The 21,646-nt window shown below is 43.3% G+C and overlaps 2 protein-coding genes across 7 annotated transcripts in view; one reads left to right on the top strand and one right to left on the bottom strand.

Annotated features, from left to right (window-relative positions):
• Positions 1-17,014, bottom strand: part of CCNK (cyclin K) — a 28,931-nt gene extending 11,917 nt beyond the window's left edge. Inside the window, exons 1-5 of one of the 3 annotated variants that reach the window (XM_035727911.1) lie at positions 16,466-16,831; positions 15,691-15,777; positions 4,251-4,499; positions 3,696-3,777; positions 1,985-2,116 (exon numbers count right to left, since the gene is read on the bottom strand). In XM_035727911.1, coding sequence (XP_035583804.1) covers positions 1,985-2,116; positions 3,696-3,777; positions 4,251-4,447 — 411 coding nt within the window. In that variant the 5' untranslated portion in view covers positions 4,448-4,499; positions 15,691-15,777; positions 16,466-16,831. Of the gene's footprint in view, positions 1-1,984; positions 2,117-3,695; positions 3,778-4,250; positions 4,500-15,690; positions 15,778-16,465; positions 16,832-16,883 lie in introns of those variants that run through there. The other 2 variants (XM_035727912.1, XM_035727910.1) reach the window with 2 other exon arrangements.
• Positions 17,015-17,067: 53 nt separating this feature from the next.
• The window catches only part of SETD3 (SET domain containing 3, actin histidine methyltransferase), a 78,251-nt gene continuing 73,672 nt past the window's right edge, over positions 17,068-21,646 (top strand). For 2 of the 4 annotated variants that reach the window (XM_027569825.2, XM_027569828.2), the window contains exon 1: positions 17,086-17,214. The gene's annotated coding sequence lies outside the window, so the exon portion shown is untranslated. Of the gene's footprint in view, positions 17,215-21,646 lie in introns of all 4 variants that reach the window. The other 2 variants (XM_027569826.2, XM_027569829.1) reach the window with 2 other exon arrangements.

Raw genomic sequence — 21,646 nt, forward strand, 5'->3', positions numbered from 1 at the left:
ACTTGTCCAGGTTCCCAGGTTGAATGCCCTCATTGCACCTTTAAATAACTTTTTATAGTATTCCCCACAGCTCATAATCCAATAGTTATAGAATTATTTGATTAAAATCTACTCCAACTCCACTATAAAATGTAGGTGAATGGCAAAGGCCATGTCTGTTTTAGGTCTAGTGCCTCACACAGTGGCTGGAATAAGTATTTGTTGAGCACATGTGAAATTAATATGATGCGGGGGGAACCACACAGTTAAAGCAAAGCTAATTAAGGCAAAAATGTCCCAAGTGATTCACCATCTTTTTTTCCTAATTGCTTATAAGCCTCCCCCTAATAACTGCCCTGCTCGTTCTCCTCTCGGGCAAAGGAAATGTCCTCCACAGTGACTTCACTGCTCCCAGGTCCAGCGTACTTTCCTGTGGCCCTTGTACTCCAGATCATTTCTGGGGAGACCGCACATGATAGAAAGGAGGGGCAGGTTTCAAAGCCCCTTTGCCCTACTCGCGACAGGCTGGGCCCTGCTGTATAAGCCCGACTAGCATGGCCGTTCCCCTCTCCTACCATCTGGGGCACTGCAGCTGCAGACCCTGTACCTCACTGTGCCCGGCCAGGTCTCGGTTTCCTGATCTGAAAGTACAGTGAGTGGGTAAAGGCTGAAGGTAAAAGCGGACTTCCCCAAAGGCACCTAGGATAACACATGCCAGTGTGCTGCACATGCCCACAACACGTTCCTACAACTGTCTCTTACTGTGTCAGAATCAGACACCCACAGGTATCCGATGGTCACATTACTTCTATTAAATTGCATTTTGATCACTGTTAGCATGAATTCCTAACAGACTGACATTTTCATAAACAGGTGAACAGATTTATAAATCAGTTCAAGGAACAGAGTTACCCATATTGAACAATACTTATAAAGTTATTAGTATTCATCGCAGCTACACCATATGCAAAAGCACTCAGCCTCTGTTACCTCCTTGAAGCAAGAAGGAGAATGAACACGTTTAATATACACACATACAAACACTGCTTGGCAGACAGAGGTGTCTACTGTGGCGGGCAGCAGCAGCGAGGGAGGAAAAGCAAAACCAGACAGGGCCGAACTTCCCTGCCTTGGTGAGCTCTGCCCTACCCGTGCTTTTGAGTTTGTCATTCAGTCAATAAGTAGCTGTTGAGTAGCTACTCTGCCCAGCCTCTCTACCAGGCGCCAGGCAAGAGAGACATGGTCTTTGCTCTCACAGATCCTACAGTTGAGAAGAGGCGAGTTCTTTGTGTGATTATTTGATTAAAATCTATCTACCAGCTGTGATCAATGTTGTGAAGCATGATGCACAGGTGCCATAAGGGTTACAATGGGGGGACCCTGGCAAGAGTCAGGGGTGGCTGAAAAGCTGCCCCTGGGCTCTGAGAGTGGCCTTTTTAGACCTAATAAAAGCATGTGCACAACTATTTTAGTACCATTTCCTGACACTGTCAGGGAGTGTGGGGAAGGGACAGGATGGATGGTACGTCCAATAGCAACATTGGTGTCTGAAAATAGCAGCAAATGTTAATACTTGCCAATATTCTCAGGAAGCAAAAAGACACATAGCATAAGCACACACAAGTGCATGTCCGTCTATCATCTGTACTTTCTGCCTGCCCAGAAGCTGGATGGATCGGGCCTTGCCATCACTGCTGAACCAAAGAAACCAAACTGCTTCTGGGTCTAGGAGTGCTAATGGTGACAAGAGGATCTCTACTCATATCCAATGTGCTCTAGCCCCCGAACGCACTCAGAACGAGGGAGGCGTGTGCATTAGCAAGTGCTACCTAAATGTAGGCCACATTATCTTCCTTCCTCTCTGACAGAAGCAAGCACAAGTACTTTCTGCATAGGGCCTTCTCAGGGCTCAGGGGCCTGGCAGATCTAAGGGCCATACAAGGAACTTTACCATAATGCTACCGCGAGGAATTAAGATTTGAAGGCAGGAAGTTAAGATTCTTACCTTTGGGTCATCTCCAAACTGGCCAAATTGTACATCATTTAATAAACTACGAGCTGTTTTGATGATATCTTTACACTTTTTGGGCGTTTCTTCTACTTTCCCAGCCAGAAAGAGACAACAAGCTCCCGTCACCTAAAAGGGAAACAAAAGTTCTTGAGATACTGTTAACAGAACTCATGGAGAAACAAGTAAGGATTTTTGGCCTTCCCAACTTGGCTTCATAAATTATTTTAAATCTAATTTTCTAAAGAAAACATCATGTAAACAAAGTAGATGCCAGAAAGGAAAAGAATCATAGGAACAAACTTTCATTTTACATTGCAGTCTTAAAGATAATGGCTCCCTGAGGGCGCCTGGGTGGCTCAGATGGTTAAGCATCTGCCTTCGGCTCAGGTCATGATCCCGGGGTCCTGGGATCGAGTCCTGCATCGGGCTCCCTGCTCCTTGGGAACCTGCTTCTCCCTCTGCTTCTCTGTCTCTCATGAATAAATAAATAAAATCTTTAAAAAAAAAAAAAGATAATGGCTTCCTGAATAGTGAGCTTTGCTGCAGAAAAAGAGCACAATTAAATGCTTGTCCTGTGGAATCCATCTCGACACCACTGCCCACACTTTCTCTCCCCGCTCCAGCTGCCTGAATCCACATGCACATCCTTACACCCCTGGCCTTCTCACTGCTTGGCTTCTGGCTGTTCTCTGTGCCAGCCTCCCCAGCGCGCCCCTCTCTCCATGGGACCCCGAGTGCAGTGCGTGTCAGACGCTGTGCTGGGGCAGCAAGATGATTCTGCTACAGGCTCCTTCCTCTAGAACTTCACAAATTAGTGTGGAAGACGTGTACAAAACTCAGTAAAATCTTAAGAGGAAGATCCCCAACAGATGAATTTCCTGGTAAGACTTCTGTCAACTTCCTCATGAAACCCTTCGAAAACTTCACAGTCTACCTACTAAAGTCAGATTTCCCTGGTCTGGCTTTCAAGGCTCACTATGGGCCGTTCCAGCTTACCTTTCCACCATTTCCGTCCTCCCAAATGGACCCCCCCGGCTGGGCTGACATCAAATAGCATGCTTCCTGGTGTGTCTGCTCATGCCAGCTTCTGTTGGACTAACTGCTCTGTCCCATTTTGGCAGGTCTAAGCCCTACTTAACTAACTGCTGGCAACTCCTTGCTGGCATTTTCCCTGATCCCTCTAAGATGTAATTAATCTCTCCTTTGACTGCTCCAGCTTTCCTTCCTTACCTCTCTTACGGCTTCACTACTGACTGTGTGTTCTATACGTGTCATACCATCGATCCTGGCTACTTGAGGCAGGTTCCCTGACTCCCCCAAAGAGTATAAGACATACGGCATGTTTAAAGAGTAACTGAAGAATGAGTGATATGGCAAAAGGAACTTCTCTTCCATCTTGGCCTTTTTTTGGGGGGGGGGGGTCTCAATTATAAGTCCCAATTTATCTTGTAAAAGGTAAGAAGGAAGTAAATTCCACACAAAGTGCAATATGATTATGGTCCACAGTGGCCTAAATAAAAAAAGATTTAAATATAGTTAACTGGAAAAAACAAAAAATTCAAACTTGATTGTTTAGAGATAGCATGTATTATATAAAAATAAATACTTTCTGGAAAACAGAATAAAAAGAGACTATAACCAGTCCACTAAACTGTGTGAAAATATAACATGTGATAGAGAACTATAATAAAATTCAAATACTTACATATCTTGGGAATTGCTTGAAGGAATGAAACATATAGAAGCGATGAAAATAAATTATTCCAGTTGCCAGGGTATCATAGTGTCTGTTGTTTTGGTTAAGGACTTTACCAAGAATTTTTACAGGTTATGTTCTTAGTTAAAAGTGGAAAAATAAAGACAAAAAATAAGAAAATCAGTGTTAAAGCATATACCATCAGTGACCAAGCAGGCAGATGGGGAATCTCAGGGTGTCAGAACTCTGACATAGGAATTATCAAGTTGAAGTTTATACTTATAACAAGGCGGGGCTTCACCTTCCTTTAGGTGCACTTCCACTATGGTCACTAGGCCTGGTGGCCACTCGCTCAATGGCTAACTCTACGCATTTAAATGACAAATGGGAAACAGAAATCCCCCGAAGAGCCAAGTAAATGAGAAATAACATTTAAATAAAAATATTTAAGAACTGTTTAGTAAAGAGACAGTTCTATATACTTTGTATATAGTATCTAACTTAATTCTTGGTGGTGGTGGTGGGGAGCCTATCTGTAACAGATTCCAGGGAGACTTAGGATACAGTCCCAAGCGTGTGCCCACATCGAAGATGAACCGAGCTCCCTCTCGGCGATACCGGGCCTCAGTGGCTGGATCAAGTCCTTCCAGCTGCGAGGGTGTATGAGCCAAATCTTTCTTATCCCAGTACCAACATGGTTTTGTGTGATCCAGGTTTGCTGAGGTTACTGAAGGGCTTGAATTTTCTTTATTCTCCTTCATTTATTGAAGTAGACTTGTTCTTTCCAAAAGATTTTCTGAAAATGTTAGAATCCTAGGAGAAAGAGAAGCGGCAGCAAAGTTGGAGAGGAACTTTCCATATTAAACAATCCCGATCATTATAAACAGTCCTCAGTCACAGGTTATACTTGATTTTGGATCAAAATTTCCCAGAGCAGCAATACTACTGAACGACTGATACAAGCCCATGTTTACCTCCAAAGCCAATTTAACACCTAAGTGACCCTCAGGATAACAAATTCCAAATTTCATGGTAGTATAAAAGGAAGAGCATTTCTGTCTTACATTCCTTTCTGCCTTTCTTCAGTAGACCCAATCCCCTCACGCTAGCTTAGGTTCCATTCTTCAGTAAAACCCAGGCCTGTCCTAACCGCCTAAAAAGACTTATGCTTTAAAATTATCCATCTCTTCCATTCACCACCCAATCAAAATTTTGGTTTTTTGGTTTACTTCATTTCACTGAGAAAAGCCACCAGATCAGATGATTTCACATCTACATAAGTCACTGAACTGAGCAGTATAAATCAGGTATGGGTGCAGTGATTTTGAGGGGAGCGGGTGGAGGAAGGTGGTCCACAAGGGAAGAAGCGAGTTCCTTTAATACGTTCTAGCTTTCTCATCCTCTTTTTTTCTTTCAGAATAAACAGATTTTCTAAAAGTGTCATGTTGGGGTGCCTGGGTGCCTCAGGCGGTTAAGTGTCCGACTCTTGCTTTCATCTGAGATCATGATCTCGGGTCATGAGATCGAGCCCCGTGTCCGGCTCCACGCTCAGCAGGGAGTCTGCTTAAGATTCTCTTTCTGCCCCTCACTCTGCTTGTGCACATGCACACATGCATGCACACACTCTCTCTCGTGCACGTGCGCAAATGGATAAATCAAAAAAAAAAGTGTCATGTTGAGAAAAGAATATAAAAAACAAGGACTCTCATCAAGAGGCCACTGGAATATGTAAACTGTAAATGTGATCAGAGAATAGCAATTTTCAAATAGATCAAGGATTTTATTTATTTTTAATTTTTTAAAAGATTTATTCATTTACTTGAGAGAGAGAGAGAACAAGCAGGAGGAGTGGCAGGCAGAGGGAGAAGGAGAAGCAGGCCCCCCACAGAGCAGGGAGCCCAATGCGGGGCCCGATCCCAGGACCTGGGACCATGACCCGAGCCGAAGGCAGACGCCCAACCGCCTAAGCCACCCAGGTGCCCCCTCTATATTTAATTTTTTGAGGAATTTCCATACTGTTTTCCAAAAGTGTTTTTACCAATTTACATTCCCACCAATAGTGCACGAGGGCTCCCTTTTCTTCACATCCTTACCAACAATAGTTATTTCTTATCTTTTTGATAACAGCCATTATGACAGGTGTGAGGTGATATCTCACTGTGGTTCTGATTTGCATTTCACTGATGATCAGTGATGTTGAGCATCTTTTCATGTGCCTATTGCTACCTAGATATCTTCTTTGGAAAAATGTCTATTCAGGTCCTTTGCCCATCTTTTAATCAGGTAGGTTTTTTTTGTTGTTGTTGTTAAGAGCTGTAGGAGTTCTTTATATATTTTGAATATTAACCCCTTAACAGATACATGATTTGCAAATATCTTCTCCCATTCAGTAGGTTGCCTTTTCGTTTTGTTGATGGCTTCCTTCAGTGTGAATTAGTGTTTTAGTTTGATGCAGTCTCATTTGTTTATTTTTTGTTTTTGTTGTCCTTGCCTTTGGAGTCTGATCCAAAAAACATCACTAAGACCAATCTCAAGGAGATTACCACCTATGTTCTCTTCAGGAGTTTTATGGATTCAAATCTCACATTCAAGTCTTTAATCCCTTGAGCTAATTTTTGTATATGGTGTAAATTTCATTCTTTTAGTGGTGCAATTTCATTCTTTTGCATGCAGCTGTCCAGTTTTCCCAACAGTCCTTTCTCCATTATATACTCTTGCCTCTTCTGTCATAAATTAATTGACCAAAGGGGCGCCTGGGTGGCTCAGTCGTCAAGCATCTGCCTTCGGCCCAGGCCGTGATCCCAGGATCCCGGGACCAAGCCCCGCAGCAGACCCCCCGCACTGGACCCCCCGCCCAGTGGGAAGCCCACCTTTCCCCCTCCCACCCCCTCCGCCCACACTCCCTCTCTCGCTGTCTCTCTCTGTCAAACAAAACAAAATCCTTAAAAAAAAAAATTAGTTGACTATATATGGCCAATTTGTGGATTTCTGGACTTTCTATTCTAGTCCATTGATCTATGTGTCTGTTTTTATGCCAATACCACACTGTTTTCAACACTACAGCTTGGTAGTATAGTTTGAAATCAGGAAGTGTGATGCCTCTGGCTTTGTTCTTTCTCAAGATTGCTCTGGTTATTCAAGTCTTTTGTGGTTCCAAATAATTCTATATTTGTTCTAGTTCGCGCTTGTTTTTGGTGCCGTGCCTCTTGGTGGCGGTCAGCTCCTGCTTGATCTTAGTCTCCAGGAATTCCTGCTTCTTACTTAGCATCTCCTCTGTGTCCCGCAGCCGCTGGCTGGCATCCTGAGGGGTCGGGCCGCCCTTGCCAGCCTTGCCACCTCCTGCCCCGAACAGTTTCCCGAACACTGACATGGTGGCTGCTCGCCGTGCCGCCCACTCTGGCTCGGTTCCAGCGCCCGCTCCTGGCCCTGCTGCTTCCTGCGCCGCAGGCCTCTCCGCTGCCTCCGCCCTGGAGCTGGGCCCCCAGGTCAAGGATTTTAAAGAGGCAGCTAGAACCAGGCTGGTCTGCTTAGCAAGAAAATAGCAGTTCACTAGCTAGAGTCTGGGCCAGAGGCATCTGGAAGCCTAACCTCTTCTGTGTGCCACTTCATTTCTGGTGGGAAAGGTGACGTGGCAGGGCTGAGTGCATCCCTCCTCTTCCTCCTACCTGGGAACCCTAAAAATCCGATCTTTCCTCCAAAAGGAAGAAATTAAGTATCAGGAAAAAAGCAATCTTCTTCCACTAGTTTGTACTTGGCCGTGTTGCGGAACTAGGCAATGACTGTGGGTTGGGGGAGGTCAGTTACCTAAAGCCTAGGTAAATATGGAAAGTGCACAATCAGATGCTCAGTAAATTGAAGAGTTCATAGTCAGATGTCATACTGAGATATATTTCTCAACTCTCAGTTCGCAGAAAATCTAAAAGCGTGACTATATACTATGTTGGCAAGGCCAGGGAGAAGGAGGCGATCTCATATAGTGCTGGTAGGAATACAAAATGGAACAACTCTCACAGTGGGGGATTTGGCAATATTTAACAAAATTGCATATGCATTTGCTCTTTTACTTAGTAATCCCACTTCGAAGAATCCACTCTGAAAATACCATTACAAGTACGAAACAATGTGTGCAAAAGATTATTCACAAAAATGCCATTTATGATAGCAAAAAACTGTAAACAACCCAAATGTCCCTCAATAGGGCACTGGTTGAATAAAATACAGTTAACATTAACACTAATGATGTACCATGTAGGTATAAAAAGAGACTGAAAAAAACCTTTCTTTAAGTATTAGTAAGGAGACATTTCCAGGATCAGCTACATACAAGACAGTGTACACGGTACGTTAGCATACATGTAAGAACAGAGGAGAAATGAAATAGACATCTCTGTTTTTTTAAACTAATTAAAAAAAAAAAGGTTACCAACAGGGAGCAGGGAAGAACAGAATGGAAAGGACAGGGATGTGAGCCACACTTCTCTGGGTACACCTTTTTACACAGCTTTGACTTTTTAAGAAATCTTTTATTTGAAAATAATTATAGATTTACAGAAGAGTGTAAAGATAGGAGAGAATTCTCATGTACCTTTCACTCTGCTTCCTCCAATGTTAACATCTTACACAGCCACAGTACATTTACCAAAACTAAGACATCAATTTTGGTACATTATCAACTACAGCCTTCACTCAAATTTTGAGTTTTTCAAAAAATCCCTTTTCTGTTCCGGGATGCCACACTGCATTTAGGAGCCATATTTCCTTAGTATCTTCTAGTAACAGTTTCTCAGTCTTTCCTGTTTTTTCATGAGCTCAGCAGTTTTGAAGAGGACCTAGGCTGACTGAAATGTCTCTGGTTTAGGTGTGTCTGATGTTTCCCATGAACAGACTAGAGTTCTGGGGAAGAATGCCACAGAGCTAAAGTGCCCTTCACCTTACCTCACATCAGATACCAGAATGACTTCCTACGGCTGATATGAACCACGAGCACTTGGTGAAGACGGGGTTGTGCTCAGTTTCTCACTGAAAGTCACTATTTTCTCCTTGCCATATTCTATTCCTTACAAACGAATCACAAAGTCTAGCCCACTCTCGAGGGAAAGGAATTAGGCTACATCTCCGGGAAGGAGAAATATCAAAGAATGTGGGGACATAGGTTATTATTACTACAGTAATTAGTAAGCATCTTAGAGAAAATATTTTGCAATGCAAAATACTAAGCAAATAACCTGTTTTTCTTAAAGTTTTGCCCATTAATTTTAGCATTCACTGAAGGATCTTGCCTGCAACAATTATCATGGTGTTCCAATGGTGACTTTCTATTTCCTTCCTTCCTTCAACATTATTTGGATTTCTTCTGTAAGAAAGGTCTGTTCCTTCTCCCTCATTTATTCAATCATGTATTTATATTAGTATGGACTCATTAGTATTTGTTTTATTCTTTGAGTTATAATCCAATACTATCATTATTTATTTTGCTGCCCAAACTATTCCAGCTACAGCCACTGGAAGCAGCTCTTTCAGGTTGACTCAGGAGTCCTTCTGCAACTCTGACTTTCAAATTATGTAAATATTTAACACATTCATGAACTTAACTAAAAAGAAAAAAGCAAATCCTAAAACTCAAAATAAGCCCAGTGTATAGCAAACAGGAAACATAACCACCAGAAAATCATTATAAGTAATTATTCCTGATCTTGTTCCATCCTGAGTGAGATATATTCTAAGGACTAAAGAACTGCAAAGAAATCTTAAACTTCTCCAGTAATGTTTTGTTAGTAGTGGCATTAATATTGTTAACTGTCAAACAATTTTGTCAAACAATTTTGTGTGTGTGTGTATTGTAGGATAAAGCAAAGATATATAAATGTTAATGTTGTTAGGAATCAAGATTTTCAGTTCAGTGCACAAGATCAAAGGTTAAGTAAAATCTTTAATGCTGAATTTTAATTGAAAATATAAAAATAAATTATGGTTAAAAAATACATATCCTAGCTCTGTCCACTGAAGTATCCAGAAGCAATGACACTCCCTTAGTCAGGAACACATCAGGGTGCACATCTTAGTTACCCTCTAAAAGGAACCAGGTCTCCATTCTCCTTTCCAGTCTGGAGTAGGGGTCTGCCTGGGATGTGCTCAGACGAATGGAAGCTTATAAAAAGACACAAGAGGCAGCATCAACTCTCACTGGACAAAATCAGGGAATTGGAATATTATAAAGAAAAATGACAAGGATTGATTGTAAAAGATCCATAAGTCTACTTTGCTAGCACTGGTATTAATTATTGTAGAAAAAAGTACCTTTACCTTAACAAAAAGTCAAGCCTGGCATCACTAATAGGGTGAAAACCTGCTATTCTGTGGCCTGATATGATGTGATATGGAATAAAAATCAACCACCTGTGTAGTATTCTTACCTCCAAAAAGCTGAAGCTAAATCCAAGCAAGCTAACTTGGTTAAACCTAACTTCTAGTTTACAGTAAATACTGGGAGTAGAAGAACAAGTTAAATGGCACAAGGAAACTATTAGTCACATCCAGAAATGTGACACTCCACCAGACGACTGACTGGTTGCTTCAAAAAAGTCAATGTCATGAAAAAATAAGATGGGAGGAACTGTCCTAGATTTGAAAGACTACAAAGGCATAATGTTCAAACTAATGTGTGAACCTCGATTAGATCCTTATTTTTTTAAAGAAAAAAAAACTATAAAAGAAATTTTGAACAAGTAGAGAAATTTTGATATGGACTGTATATTAAAGGCTATTAGGGACTGTTAATTTTCTTAGGGGTAATAATGATATTGTGATTATATACGAAAATGACTATTCTCAGGCTGAATGAACTATTTAGGGGTAAAGTATCATGTCTGCAGTTTACTCTCAAATGGTTCAGCTAAAACACAGGCTCAAGCAGTAAAGGTGGTAAAACGTTACCAGGTGTCCAGTCTGGACCACAGGTAAACAAGTGGTCCCTGTACTCTTCTTTCACTTCATGAAAAGTGGGAGAGACTCAGGTAAGACTACTTACCAGACCTCCTCCTTATCCCCTCTGGATCAGAATCTCTCAGCAGCCAAAGAATGCTTGCTTATGTGCTTATGATTTTATAAATTCAAACAATGTGTAATTGCATTATAGCATACAGAAAAAAATTTTAAGTGTATGGTTTACTAATTTTCACAAAGCGAATACACTTGTGTAACACCATCCCGCTGAGAAGCAGAATATTACCAACATCCCGGGCATTCTCCTCACTCTTCTTCTAATCATGATCCCCCCAAAGATAGCCATTATCTTGATCTCTACTCCCAGCAACCAGTCTTGCAGGTTTCTGAAGGACTGTGGAATGATAGAGTATCACTCTGTCACAACTGCTTTCTTTTGCTCAACATTATGTTTGTGGGGTTTATCCTTGTTGTTACATAAAGCACTATTCATTTATTCATTCTGGTTTTCAGGGGCGAATTTGACCCCCAGGGACATTTGTCAATGTCTGGAGACAGTTTTGGTTGTCATAACTAGGGAGCTGCTGCTGGCATCTGGTGGGTAGAGGCCAGGAATGTTGCCAAACATTCTACAAGGCACAGAACAATCCCCCAAAAGGAATGAACTGATCCAAAATATCAACAGTGTTGAAGTTGAGAAAGTCCATTGTACAGTATTCCATTCTATGAATAAAACACAATTTACTTATCCATTCTACTATGAATGAACATTTGAGATATTTCTGGTTTTTCATTATTAATAATAGTAACAAACATTCATACACATCCTTGCGGAGCAGAAAGCAACTGGCCAATTGGCTTGAGGGAATCAATATCTCAAACTGTAATTTATTCACGGTACACTAGTTGGGAATACCTACTTTAAGATATATTAACCCAACAGTTCTGCATGTAGTTATTCATTCAAATATTTATTATTTACTATGAGCCAGGCTGCAATGACACAGCAGGAAACGAGAGGTCAGGTCTTTGCCCTACTACAAGTTTATGTTGTAGTGGTAGAGACTAAGAGAAACAAATATGTGCTTACTTGTCAGGGAGTGGCAAGTGCCATGAAAAATAATAAGGCCTGGTAAGGGGAGAGAGAGATGAAGTGGAGGATGTTTGGAGATTTGCAGGAGGAAGACCAGCCAGGAGACTATAGCAGCTGTTCAAGAAATGATGAGGGCTTGTCCCCACAACATAGTGTTGAGTAAAAGAGGAAGCACCACAACTGGCCGTGAGGCAAAAAAAGTGGCAAGAGATGATTTCAGGTTTGTTTGCCTGATGGAAAGGGTAATACTAAAAAGAAAAGTGGGAAGAGAAGGGGTTAGTTTTGATGGGGGGACCTGGGGCGGGGAGAAGAATTTTGGTTCCAAAAATATTAGGTTTGAAGAATGTGTAAGACGTTTGTATGGAAATACCCATCAGATAAACAGGACTGTTGAAATCTGGAAAGAACACATCTATTTGGGATTCATCTATACAGAATTGACAATTAAAGTCATGGTCACAGGTAAAGGGCTGGAGAGTGAAAACGGATGGGTCTGGGACAGAACTTGAGAAAGCAGAAGAATCACCAAAGGAAAGAAAGGGAAGGAATGGTCAAAGAGGTGGTAAATTTGCAACTTCAATTGCAAGAGAAACCAAGGGATACTGACCGTAATCCAGATGTGGTAGGCAACAGTGACAAATGCTAAAGAACCAAGAAATAAGGAAAGGTTACATTGGTGATTAGTTCTTAGAGACAGTGAAAGTCCACTGTAGTAATGGCTGCACAACCCTGTACTGAAGGCCACTGACATGCACACTATTTCAAACAGGTGATTTGTATGGTTTGGGAACCATCTCAATAAAGCAGACACATACACATGTGCAAATAGCAGAATCTTGGCAGAAGTGCAGTGGGGCAGAAGTAAGACTACAAGGGGCAAGGAATGAATAAGCTATGAAACAGGTTATTCTTGTTTATTTAGCATAAAGGAGAAGGAAGGATGTCTGAAGCAAGAAGGGAAAAGAGCCACTAGAGGCTGAATAAGCCACTGAGGGGTTCACTGGCCAAGGGATCATAAAAAGCATAGGTAAAAAAGTTAACCTCAGGAAGGAAGCTCTTTCTCTGAGACAGAGGGAAGGAAAAGTTTGAGGAAGATATTGGGAAAAACTCATTTAAGGGGGAGGAAATAAATCCTAAAATTCCACTGGGAAGTAGAGTGCCAAGACATCCACTGAGACGACAGGGGCAGAGTGAGGATAAGGGTTCGGACCCAGTGAGGGTGAAGCACAAATGGAAGACAATCCCAGTCCCCCAGTGAATAAGCCACAAACAGATTCAAGCCTGTTCTGCCTTGCTGTCAGTGGCCAAACCCCATGCTAATGATCCAGCGTAGGTGCCTTTAGACTCTGGGGCCAAATCAACAATACATGAGAGGAAGTGAAAATAAACGTACACAAATAGAATAAAAACAGTCCTCTGAATCATTCATTCCCCTGAAAAAGTTCTTACATCAGTTCTATAACCCTGTTCCCTATTACTCTTTAATTATTTTTTCACAAGACCCTAAAGTTACAGGTTTTCTCATTAGCAGCTCATGATTACCATGAAAATGACAGAGACGTTTATGAGCTCCACAAAGTAAAAAAATCTCTCAATAAACAAGCAGCATGTCAAAGTATTTTAGCAACATGTTTCAGGTATGTGCTTTGGATATGTCATTTTACATGATGAAAGAATAAATGCATTTTCAAATTTAGAATTATGGACACTTACAAGTTGGAAACAACAGTAAAGGTCACTACTCAATTTTCTCAGCTAGTACAGAAATTCTAAATAACAGTAATATTTGGTCACTCACTAACCTTCATCTGGCCACTTTCATTAACGGGACGTTAATCGTTTACCAGACAGCCTATGACATTGCTGAGTATCAAGAACTAGGGTTCACCTTAATTCTTATATTAATCTTACATTGATTTTTCTACCTTTCAACAACACTCTGACGCTCCTACCTTGCTCCTACCTTGCTCCTACCTTACTCCTACCTTTCAAGGCTTCAAAGCCTTGAAAATACCTTTCCCTTATCTGATTGCCTTTCGAATACGTGAAGAGAATTTTTCCATTCCCTTCTCTTCTCCAGGGTAAACAAACATCTTTATCTTCTCAACATGGTTTTTAGTGTTTCAAGATAACCCCTAAACATTAGCAACCAAAATGGAAAACAGCACCTTTTATATGATCTTCATAGCAAATGGGGGAAGGGACATTCCTAATATTCAGCACCATGTCCACTGTGTGCCCACTGAGACACAGTATGCCTGCCAGCTATATTTTCCTATCCTCACAATTTATCGCGGAGAAAATAGAACTGAAGAGACATGAAACAACTTGCTTAATTCACAAAGGTTGTAAATGGCAGAGCCACAGTTTGTCATTAGACAAAGATACTGCTTTCCCTCAATCTGGGGGAAGATTCTATACTTCACTTCCCTATATGGAACATTACTTTCTAGAATCCTTTTTTCAAGTCAGGTCTTACTTATCTCAAATATGCGTCATTGAGTTTTTGTAAATTCAACCTGGCAAATGTACATCTTGTTAGTTTTGGCCTATTGTTTCAACCTTTAACAATTCTTTATAGTACGGCTTTTGAGTGCATTGATTAGTCTGAGAAGCATGCCTCCTATCAAGTTGGTAATAAGAAAGTGCTAACCAGAGTAAGGGCAAGACCAGAGCCCTGTAGCTCATCTCTAAAGACCTCTCTTCAGGCTGACATCAACCCATTAATCAACATTTTGGGTTGGGTAATTGTAATATAAACCCATCCAGATAGACCTTACCCAATGTACGTTTCTCTCTTGTGTCTACTAGGATAGGAAGAGAGACTACGTTCAGCATCCTAAGGAAACCTGAATAGATCCATGTCTAACAATCCCTCATTCATCACCAGGGTATAGTAAACTTCTAAGGAAAGTAATTAGATATATGTCACCTGGCTTTTTTTAGTTAAAACTCTGCCAGTTTGAAGGAATCAGCTCTCCTCTCCCAAGTATTTACAAACTCTCTTTTTGCCCTCCCAACAAGATTCCAAAAACAGATTAGTAACAAGTTCTAGCGTTCAAGAGCCACCCATCTAACTGCTCTCTGCAAACACAGACATTTACGACTCCGGTCTTCTACCGTTAACTGTGCTTTTTGGATTCCTCAAAACCCATGAACAACAATTTTACAATTTTACCTGCAAGTACTCTGGTATATCATTTATCTGACCCTAAAAATATGAACTGAACTTAACCTGGTTTAATATTCTTTGTAATCTCCTCAATTACCTTGAACTTAATTCCTTTTGGTTGTTTGTCCTTACCCAGTTTTTACAAACAAAGCAAACAAAACATTTTTCTCCCTCAGCGAACTCCATGCTTTTGAACATAATCTCCTGAAGTAAAGTAGTTCATTTAGTAAGCCAAAACTATGACCAGTTTTTTCTTTATGACATTCAATTTCAGAAGTGGCATTTAAGGACTTCATTAGCAACTAGAATGTTTCTTTATTGCTCGTGGGTGCAAACTACATTTTCAAAATGAAACAAATGTTAAATATGTTTTATGCAAGAATCAACTAAAAAAATCAACCAGTATGTTTGAATAATGCATCACAATATAATCAAAATGAAACAAAACCCCCCTTAAAATCAGATATCAATAGTGTCACTCTGAAGAAAATAAAATAATCCTGGACAACTCATATTTATAGTCAAGATTATTTAACAGGCAAGATCCTAAGGACACTAACAATCTTAACCAAAATGTCGATCAATACCACCGCTACTACCATCGTTCAGCAATCTAGAAAGCTTACTATACCTCAGCAGTGTTCTAGGTGGGGAGGATACAAAGCTCCTCATAGAGTTTTCATTCTAGCAACATCATGCATACAAACCTTTTAAGAGCGCCTACAATTGAAAGGCACTATGCTAGATATCTCTAAAGACAGATTTAGAGCGAGACACATAAGCATTATCAAGTTTACCTTAAAAACACAGAAGACCACACTCTCAAGTAATTGCTCTTGGAAGTCGTGCCTAACGTCGGATGATTTGGCGAAAGCACGGTTTAACTGCAATTCAAATTGAGGGAGCTTTATCGACCATGCTTTGTGCTGGTAACAGGCTAAGGGCTTCTAGATAAGCTCTACACTTACGCCTCAACTTGCTAAGGAACAATTCCTTTAATAACAAACCAAACCCAGCAGAGGATCGGCTAAGGACCACGTCTCGGAAAGAACGAATCTAATCGCGGAGTGCTTTTTTCTCATTCCCAGTCCCACCCTGTTACACGGTTCTTCAGACTCCAAAGTCGGAGTACCCCAAATGTGGAATAATTCCCGAAGTCCCAGGCCTAACCACGATAGGGGCCGGCACGCTGCGAAATAACTGGAAGATGTGGGTAGTTTGCGGTTGTGCGGCTCAGAGTGTGCGCGCGCGTGTGAAAAGACCCCCGCTCCTTCTCCCCACCTGCTAGAGAGTCCCCGAACCCTAGCCGCCCCTCACTCCGAGGGTCGCTGACTGTTGTTAGGGTCCGCACCGACCTCCCTCCCTCGCGCCTGTTCCTCAGACCCTCTCCCGGAGCCCGTCCCGCAGCCCCGCTGTCGCCCGCTAACTTCGATTTGCACGGGGGATAGCGGAGCGAGGCGGAATCCGCGAAGGGAGACTCCGCCAGTAAGCGGAGGAAAGAGGTCATACCCTACGCCGACCTCCAAGTAAGCGGGGATGAGCGGCGCCGTCCGCGGTCAGTCGGTCACTTACCCCTCGCCTCAGGCAAGCCCCTTAGCGACGTCTCTCCTCGCCGACTGTGGCCATTTTGGACACGGAATGTCGGGGAAACTACGTCATCGCGCTGCGACCGCGACGGAAAACAAGCGACCGGGCGCAGCCCCGCCCCGCCACCCCCAACGGTTCTGCTCGGCTTCCTCCCCAGCCATTGGGCCTGCGGGCCAGAGCGGTCTCGGCCCCCGCCAGCTTCGGGGTCACAATTGGCTGGGCTGCGCCCACGCCAGGCGCTGATTGGAGTACGGGCGACTCAGGCCCCGCCTCCCTCGTCTAAGTTCCGTTAGCACGTTCGGTTGCTCCCGAATTCCTTCTCGCCCCGGGGGGCGGGACTGACGGGATGGACTCCCCCCCCCCCCCCGGCTGGCTCCTCCTCCGGCCCGCCGCGACCACTGACCCGCGGGGAGGGGCCGGGGAGAGACGGGCGACACTTTCCTCTTTGGAGAGCTCTATTTTCTTCTGATTGGCTGACAGGCGCTCCCCATGCATCGGAGCCGCGGGCCAATGGGCGGCGGCGGCGGCGGCCCGGGGGCGGGGCCCGGGGGCGGGCGGAGCCGGGTTGGGCCGCGGCGGCGAGGCCGTCTCAGGCCGCCGTCCCGCCCCTCCCGTCCGGCCGCTGCCGCCGCCGCCGCCGCCGCCGCCGCCGCCTGGGGCTTGGTTGAGGCGGACGGTGGGTCCGGGCCCGAGTGTGGCGCCGCCGCCGCTGCGCAAAGGGGGCAACCGGGCAGGTGAGTGCGGGCGGCGGCCCCTCGGCGCGCGCGGCCCGCAGGCAGACTCGCGCGGCGAGGCCGTCCCCCGCCCCGGCCGGCGCCCCTCGGCCGGGGTCTTGCGCGCGCCCCGCCGGCCGCCCCGGGCCCGAGGTGCGGGGGGCGGTGTGCGCCCCGGGGGCCGGGCGGGAGGGCTGGGTGTGGGGGCCCGGCGGGTCAGGGGCGCCGCTCGGCTCTGCCGGTGCGGGGGGCGCGCTGGCCCCGGCCCCGCGGCCCCTCGGGGCGTTCGGCCGGAGGCGGCGGCAGGTGCAGGGAGCGCCGGTCGCTGGGCGCCCGCCGGGTGGGGCCCGGGCCGCTCTGGCTTGCGCTGGGCGGCTGGGCGGCTGGGCGGCTGGGCGGCGTGTGCGGCCGGCCCGCGCTCGCGCTCCCTTCCTTCCTTCCTTCCTTGCTTGCCCGCCGTCGCCCGGGTGAAGGCTGTGTGGCTTCTGTGTTCCGCTCCCCAAACCTCAGGTGCTCGCCGGGGCGCTCGGGGACGAGTCCCTGCTTTTCTTCCTCACTTTCCAGTTATAAAAACAGGCGTTGAAAATAGGTCATCTTTCTTCCCACGCGCCCTGGCCGTGGTCCACACGTTCGGCGCCCTACTAGGGAGAAGAATTCGGTGCTTTGGAGTTTGTCATTCTGGCCTTAAACTCTTCTTCCTCGCGGCTCCGGCCGGGCGCTGCAACTCTGCCTTTGCCCCGCTTGTCCTCGGGGGACGGTAGCCGCCGGGTAGCGGGCGCCACTCGCTGCGCGGCCTCGCCCCCGCCGTTTGTCGACACGTGTAGGATCCCTTGCAGGGTATTGCTTTGCTTTTCCAAATGAAGGAGGTGGTGTTTGAAGAGCAAACATACTTTTGAAGTATGTTGACAGGTTACTTTTGCTTTTAAAACCCTCCGAAGAGTTAACCGTTTAGCGATGAATCTGCTCATGGCTTGATTGTGGTGGTTGATTACGTAGCCGTATGCGTTTGTCACAACTCGTAGAAGTGGACACCAAAAAGTGAATTTTGCTGTTGTATAAATGGTACCTCTCCCCTGTTTTTCTTCTCGATGGCCCCACTGGTATTTCAAAATTGAAATAACCAGTAATAATCTTGGAGAGGTTTTTCTTACTATTTTAGGTGAATGCATTTAACTCAAGAATATAGTAAAATAGGGCGCCTGGGTGGCTCAGTCAGTTAAGCGTCTGCCTTCGGCTCAGGTCCTGATCCTGGGGTCCTGGGATCGAGCCCCGCATCGGGCTCCCTGCTCGGCCAGGAGTCTGCCTCTTCCCCTCCCTGTCGCTCATGCTCTCTCTCGCTTGCTCTCTCTCAAATAAGTAAATAAAATCTTAAAAAAAAAAGAATATAGCAAAATAAAAGCAGCTTTCCACTGTTAAAGTTTGGCAAGACTTTTGCTTGAACCATGATATATTATGTCTATGCAGGCTACTGTGCATGCAGTCCCGCCTTACCAAATTAGTCCCAGGGACTGCTGTGATTGATATTCTGGTCAAGTTCCAACAATTTAAGGAGGAGTTTTTCTCTGGCCGGAGAAAGTAGTTTGCAAAGCCAAGTTCTCAAACAGCTACAGAACAACCTCTTTATTGGAATTCCAAACAACCTCAGTTTTTAACCTTCTGCTACCCCTTCCTGTCTGCCCTCCTTTCTCTCAGTGTATTCCAAATTTTAAGTTAATGTCTGAAATGCAACTCTAGCCTGAGAGAGTAAAGTGGTTGCTGCTTCTCATTTCTTCAGTTTGCTGACATCTCTTGGTGCTTTTGTTCCTGGTATGGGAATGATGTTGGACTTGAAGATTGAAACATTTATGCTGTGGAAATGAAAGTTTCTGTTCAGTTCTGTCAGTAAGAGTGCAATAAGATTGTTAATAAGAAAGTAACACTTACTGAACTTCTCTTCCATTTGGTGAACGTTTTAAGTAGTTAAATCTTTGCTTTAGAAGCCCCTGGGAAATGAGGAAAATGTAAAGGTTGTACTCAAACATCTTCCCATTCTAAAGTTTAACCACTGGAAACTGTTTTTGTTATGAGCACTCACAACAGCCTCCTTAAAACTTGATGTTTTCATACCTAGAAGAGCATGAAAGATGACAGCTAGAGAAAAATGTCAACATTAGCACAACAGAGGTCTGCTGGTACCAGAAATATTTAGTAGACAATTACTGAATTCAGTAAAACCAGGTACACAGTTTGTACTATGTGGAATTTTAGAAGAAGTAGGAGTAAAAATCTTACTAGTGGAGGGTTACTCTGGATTCTTTTTTACTAGATGTCCGTTTACTTTGAGGCTTTCCAGTTTCTTAAAATGTTTGAATTACATGGTCTCCTTTTTTTATCTTTAATCTGAAGTAGCTTTTAGAAATGTAACTAATCATAGTGTATCTTTATGTGTGTGTGTAGTTTGATGACTATCTTCCACTGGGAAGTTTTTTCTTTAGAAACTGGTTTGCTTTTCCCTGGCTGCTGTGTGAGGTGCTTCTGTTGGGGGTGGGGATGAAGAGTTTCAAGTGTGTCTCTTCTCCTTGTACCTAAGTCCTGGGAATGGAGCCATGATTTTGTTCTCCTGTTAGAGGAGCAGAAGTCATTTATTACTATGGCATTAAACATTTTTAACAAGACAGTGAACATATCTTTATTCTTATGTCACTTGGGAAGTTGCTTGTGGCCTGTTGTTTTCTCAGTTAGCTAACATTATATTTGGGCCCATTATTTTACCATTGAAGACTATTTTGATTTGCTCTGCATCCTTTTTCTTTTGCTACAGTCGTAGATGTGTTTATTTTGGACATCGGTTCATTCCGAGTTCTGCTTAACCAGTTAAAAGTAATAAACTAAGGGTTCCTTGCTTTTACATTTTTCTAGGTTTCATTTTTGTTGCAGTCACAGGTGTACCTTACTTGGCAAAATTGACTTCTGTACATTGGATTTCCTGACATCATCTTGTTTTCCTAGTCCTAAAATTGGAGATGTTAAATATTTTGATCTGGAAATAGAATTAATTTGCATAATGCTTATTAAAGTAAAATTGAAATTTTCACAAAATATTAATATATATAATGTTTGTACTAGAAAGGAGTTGAGCTTTTTTTTTTTCTAAAGTTGCTTAATAGTGTTATGTAAAGAAAGCTTAGTTAGCAGAATTGGCAAGATTAGAAGTCCTACTTTTGTTGTTAAATTTATCCAGTAACTCAAGCCAGAGATTAGCTGTGTCGACTCTATTTCCATTTGGGGGTTTCCTCTAGTTTTTAGAAATAAACAGCTCTGAAACAAGAGGTATAAACACAAGTATTGCCAATTTGCAACTGAAATAAATTTGAATGGAAGAAAAATTCCAGATGATTATAAAATTCAAGTACCAAAGTTAAGACTTTGAAATTATTTCTTATTCTAGTACTTTCTAAGTAGAAGTTAATTAACAATCAGGATAAACCCAAGTGGAAGACAGGTCCAACCCTGAAGTTAAGATTTTGAAAGGGATCTGAGTGATAACTGATTACCAAGCCAAGTAAGATCCTAACCTGTTACTTGTCTGGCTTCAGTGATGGGGATGTGGAGGGTGGGTAGGGAAAAGGGACAGAGCAGAAGAAATGTTTTCACTCTTTTTCAGAAGGGACTAAGGAATTGTCCAGAGGATGTAGATAATCAGGTGTCTACATGGAACTCTTAATAAATGTGCAGTGTTTTAGGCTTATTACGTATCTATAATCCTGAATTTCACTTTTCAGTTTTTTTTAGGATATATTTCTTTTTTTTTTAATTTTTTATTTATTTATTTGCGAGAGAGAATGAGAGAGAGAGAGAGCACGCACATGAGGGGGGAGGGGCAGAGGGAGAAGCAGACTCCCTGCTGAGCAGGGAGCCCGATGTGGGACTCGATCCCGGGACTCCAGGATCATGACCTGAGCCGAAGGCAGTCGCTCAACCAACTGAGCCACCCAGGCGCCCTAGGATATATTTCATTAGCACATAGCAAGGTCTAAAAAATTATATGACTAAGTGGTTTAAAGGTTTCAGTCTCAGGAAATAGGCATGACTCTTCAATATCAATACTTTTCCAGTGAGTACAGTTAAAAGAAAGTAAGGATTAGTATTGAAAAATAACCACTGAAGTTGCTTCTGCCATATTTACTAATGATTAACAAAGTTTTCCATTTGTTGATTGTAATGACTTAGCATTGCTACATGTTATCGTCACCTGAGTAGTTATTGCAGTTTCTTGATCCACGACAAGAGTGTAGCATTGCAAATCTCAATATGGGCTATGTGAGATTGGGCAGAAGTTTATTTGGAAGTTTTGCTCATGTTTCACATTTAAGCTGAGGCCACTCCTGTTTATTTGGACAAAGCCAGCAAGATGGCTCTATACTTTAAAAGGCCAAAGAGGTAAAACCTTTACATAACATGTTTTACTACTGTA

The sequence above is a fragment of the Zalophus californianus genome, chromosome 6 (genome assembly GCF_009762305.2).
Source record: "Zalophus californianus isolate mZalCal1 chromosome 6, mZalCal1.pri.v2, whole genome shotgun sequence".
Lineage (NCBI taxonomy): Eukaryota > Metazoa > Chordata > Mammalia > Carnivora > Otariidae > Zalophus > Zalophus californianus.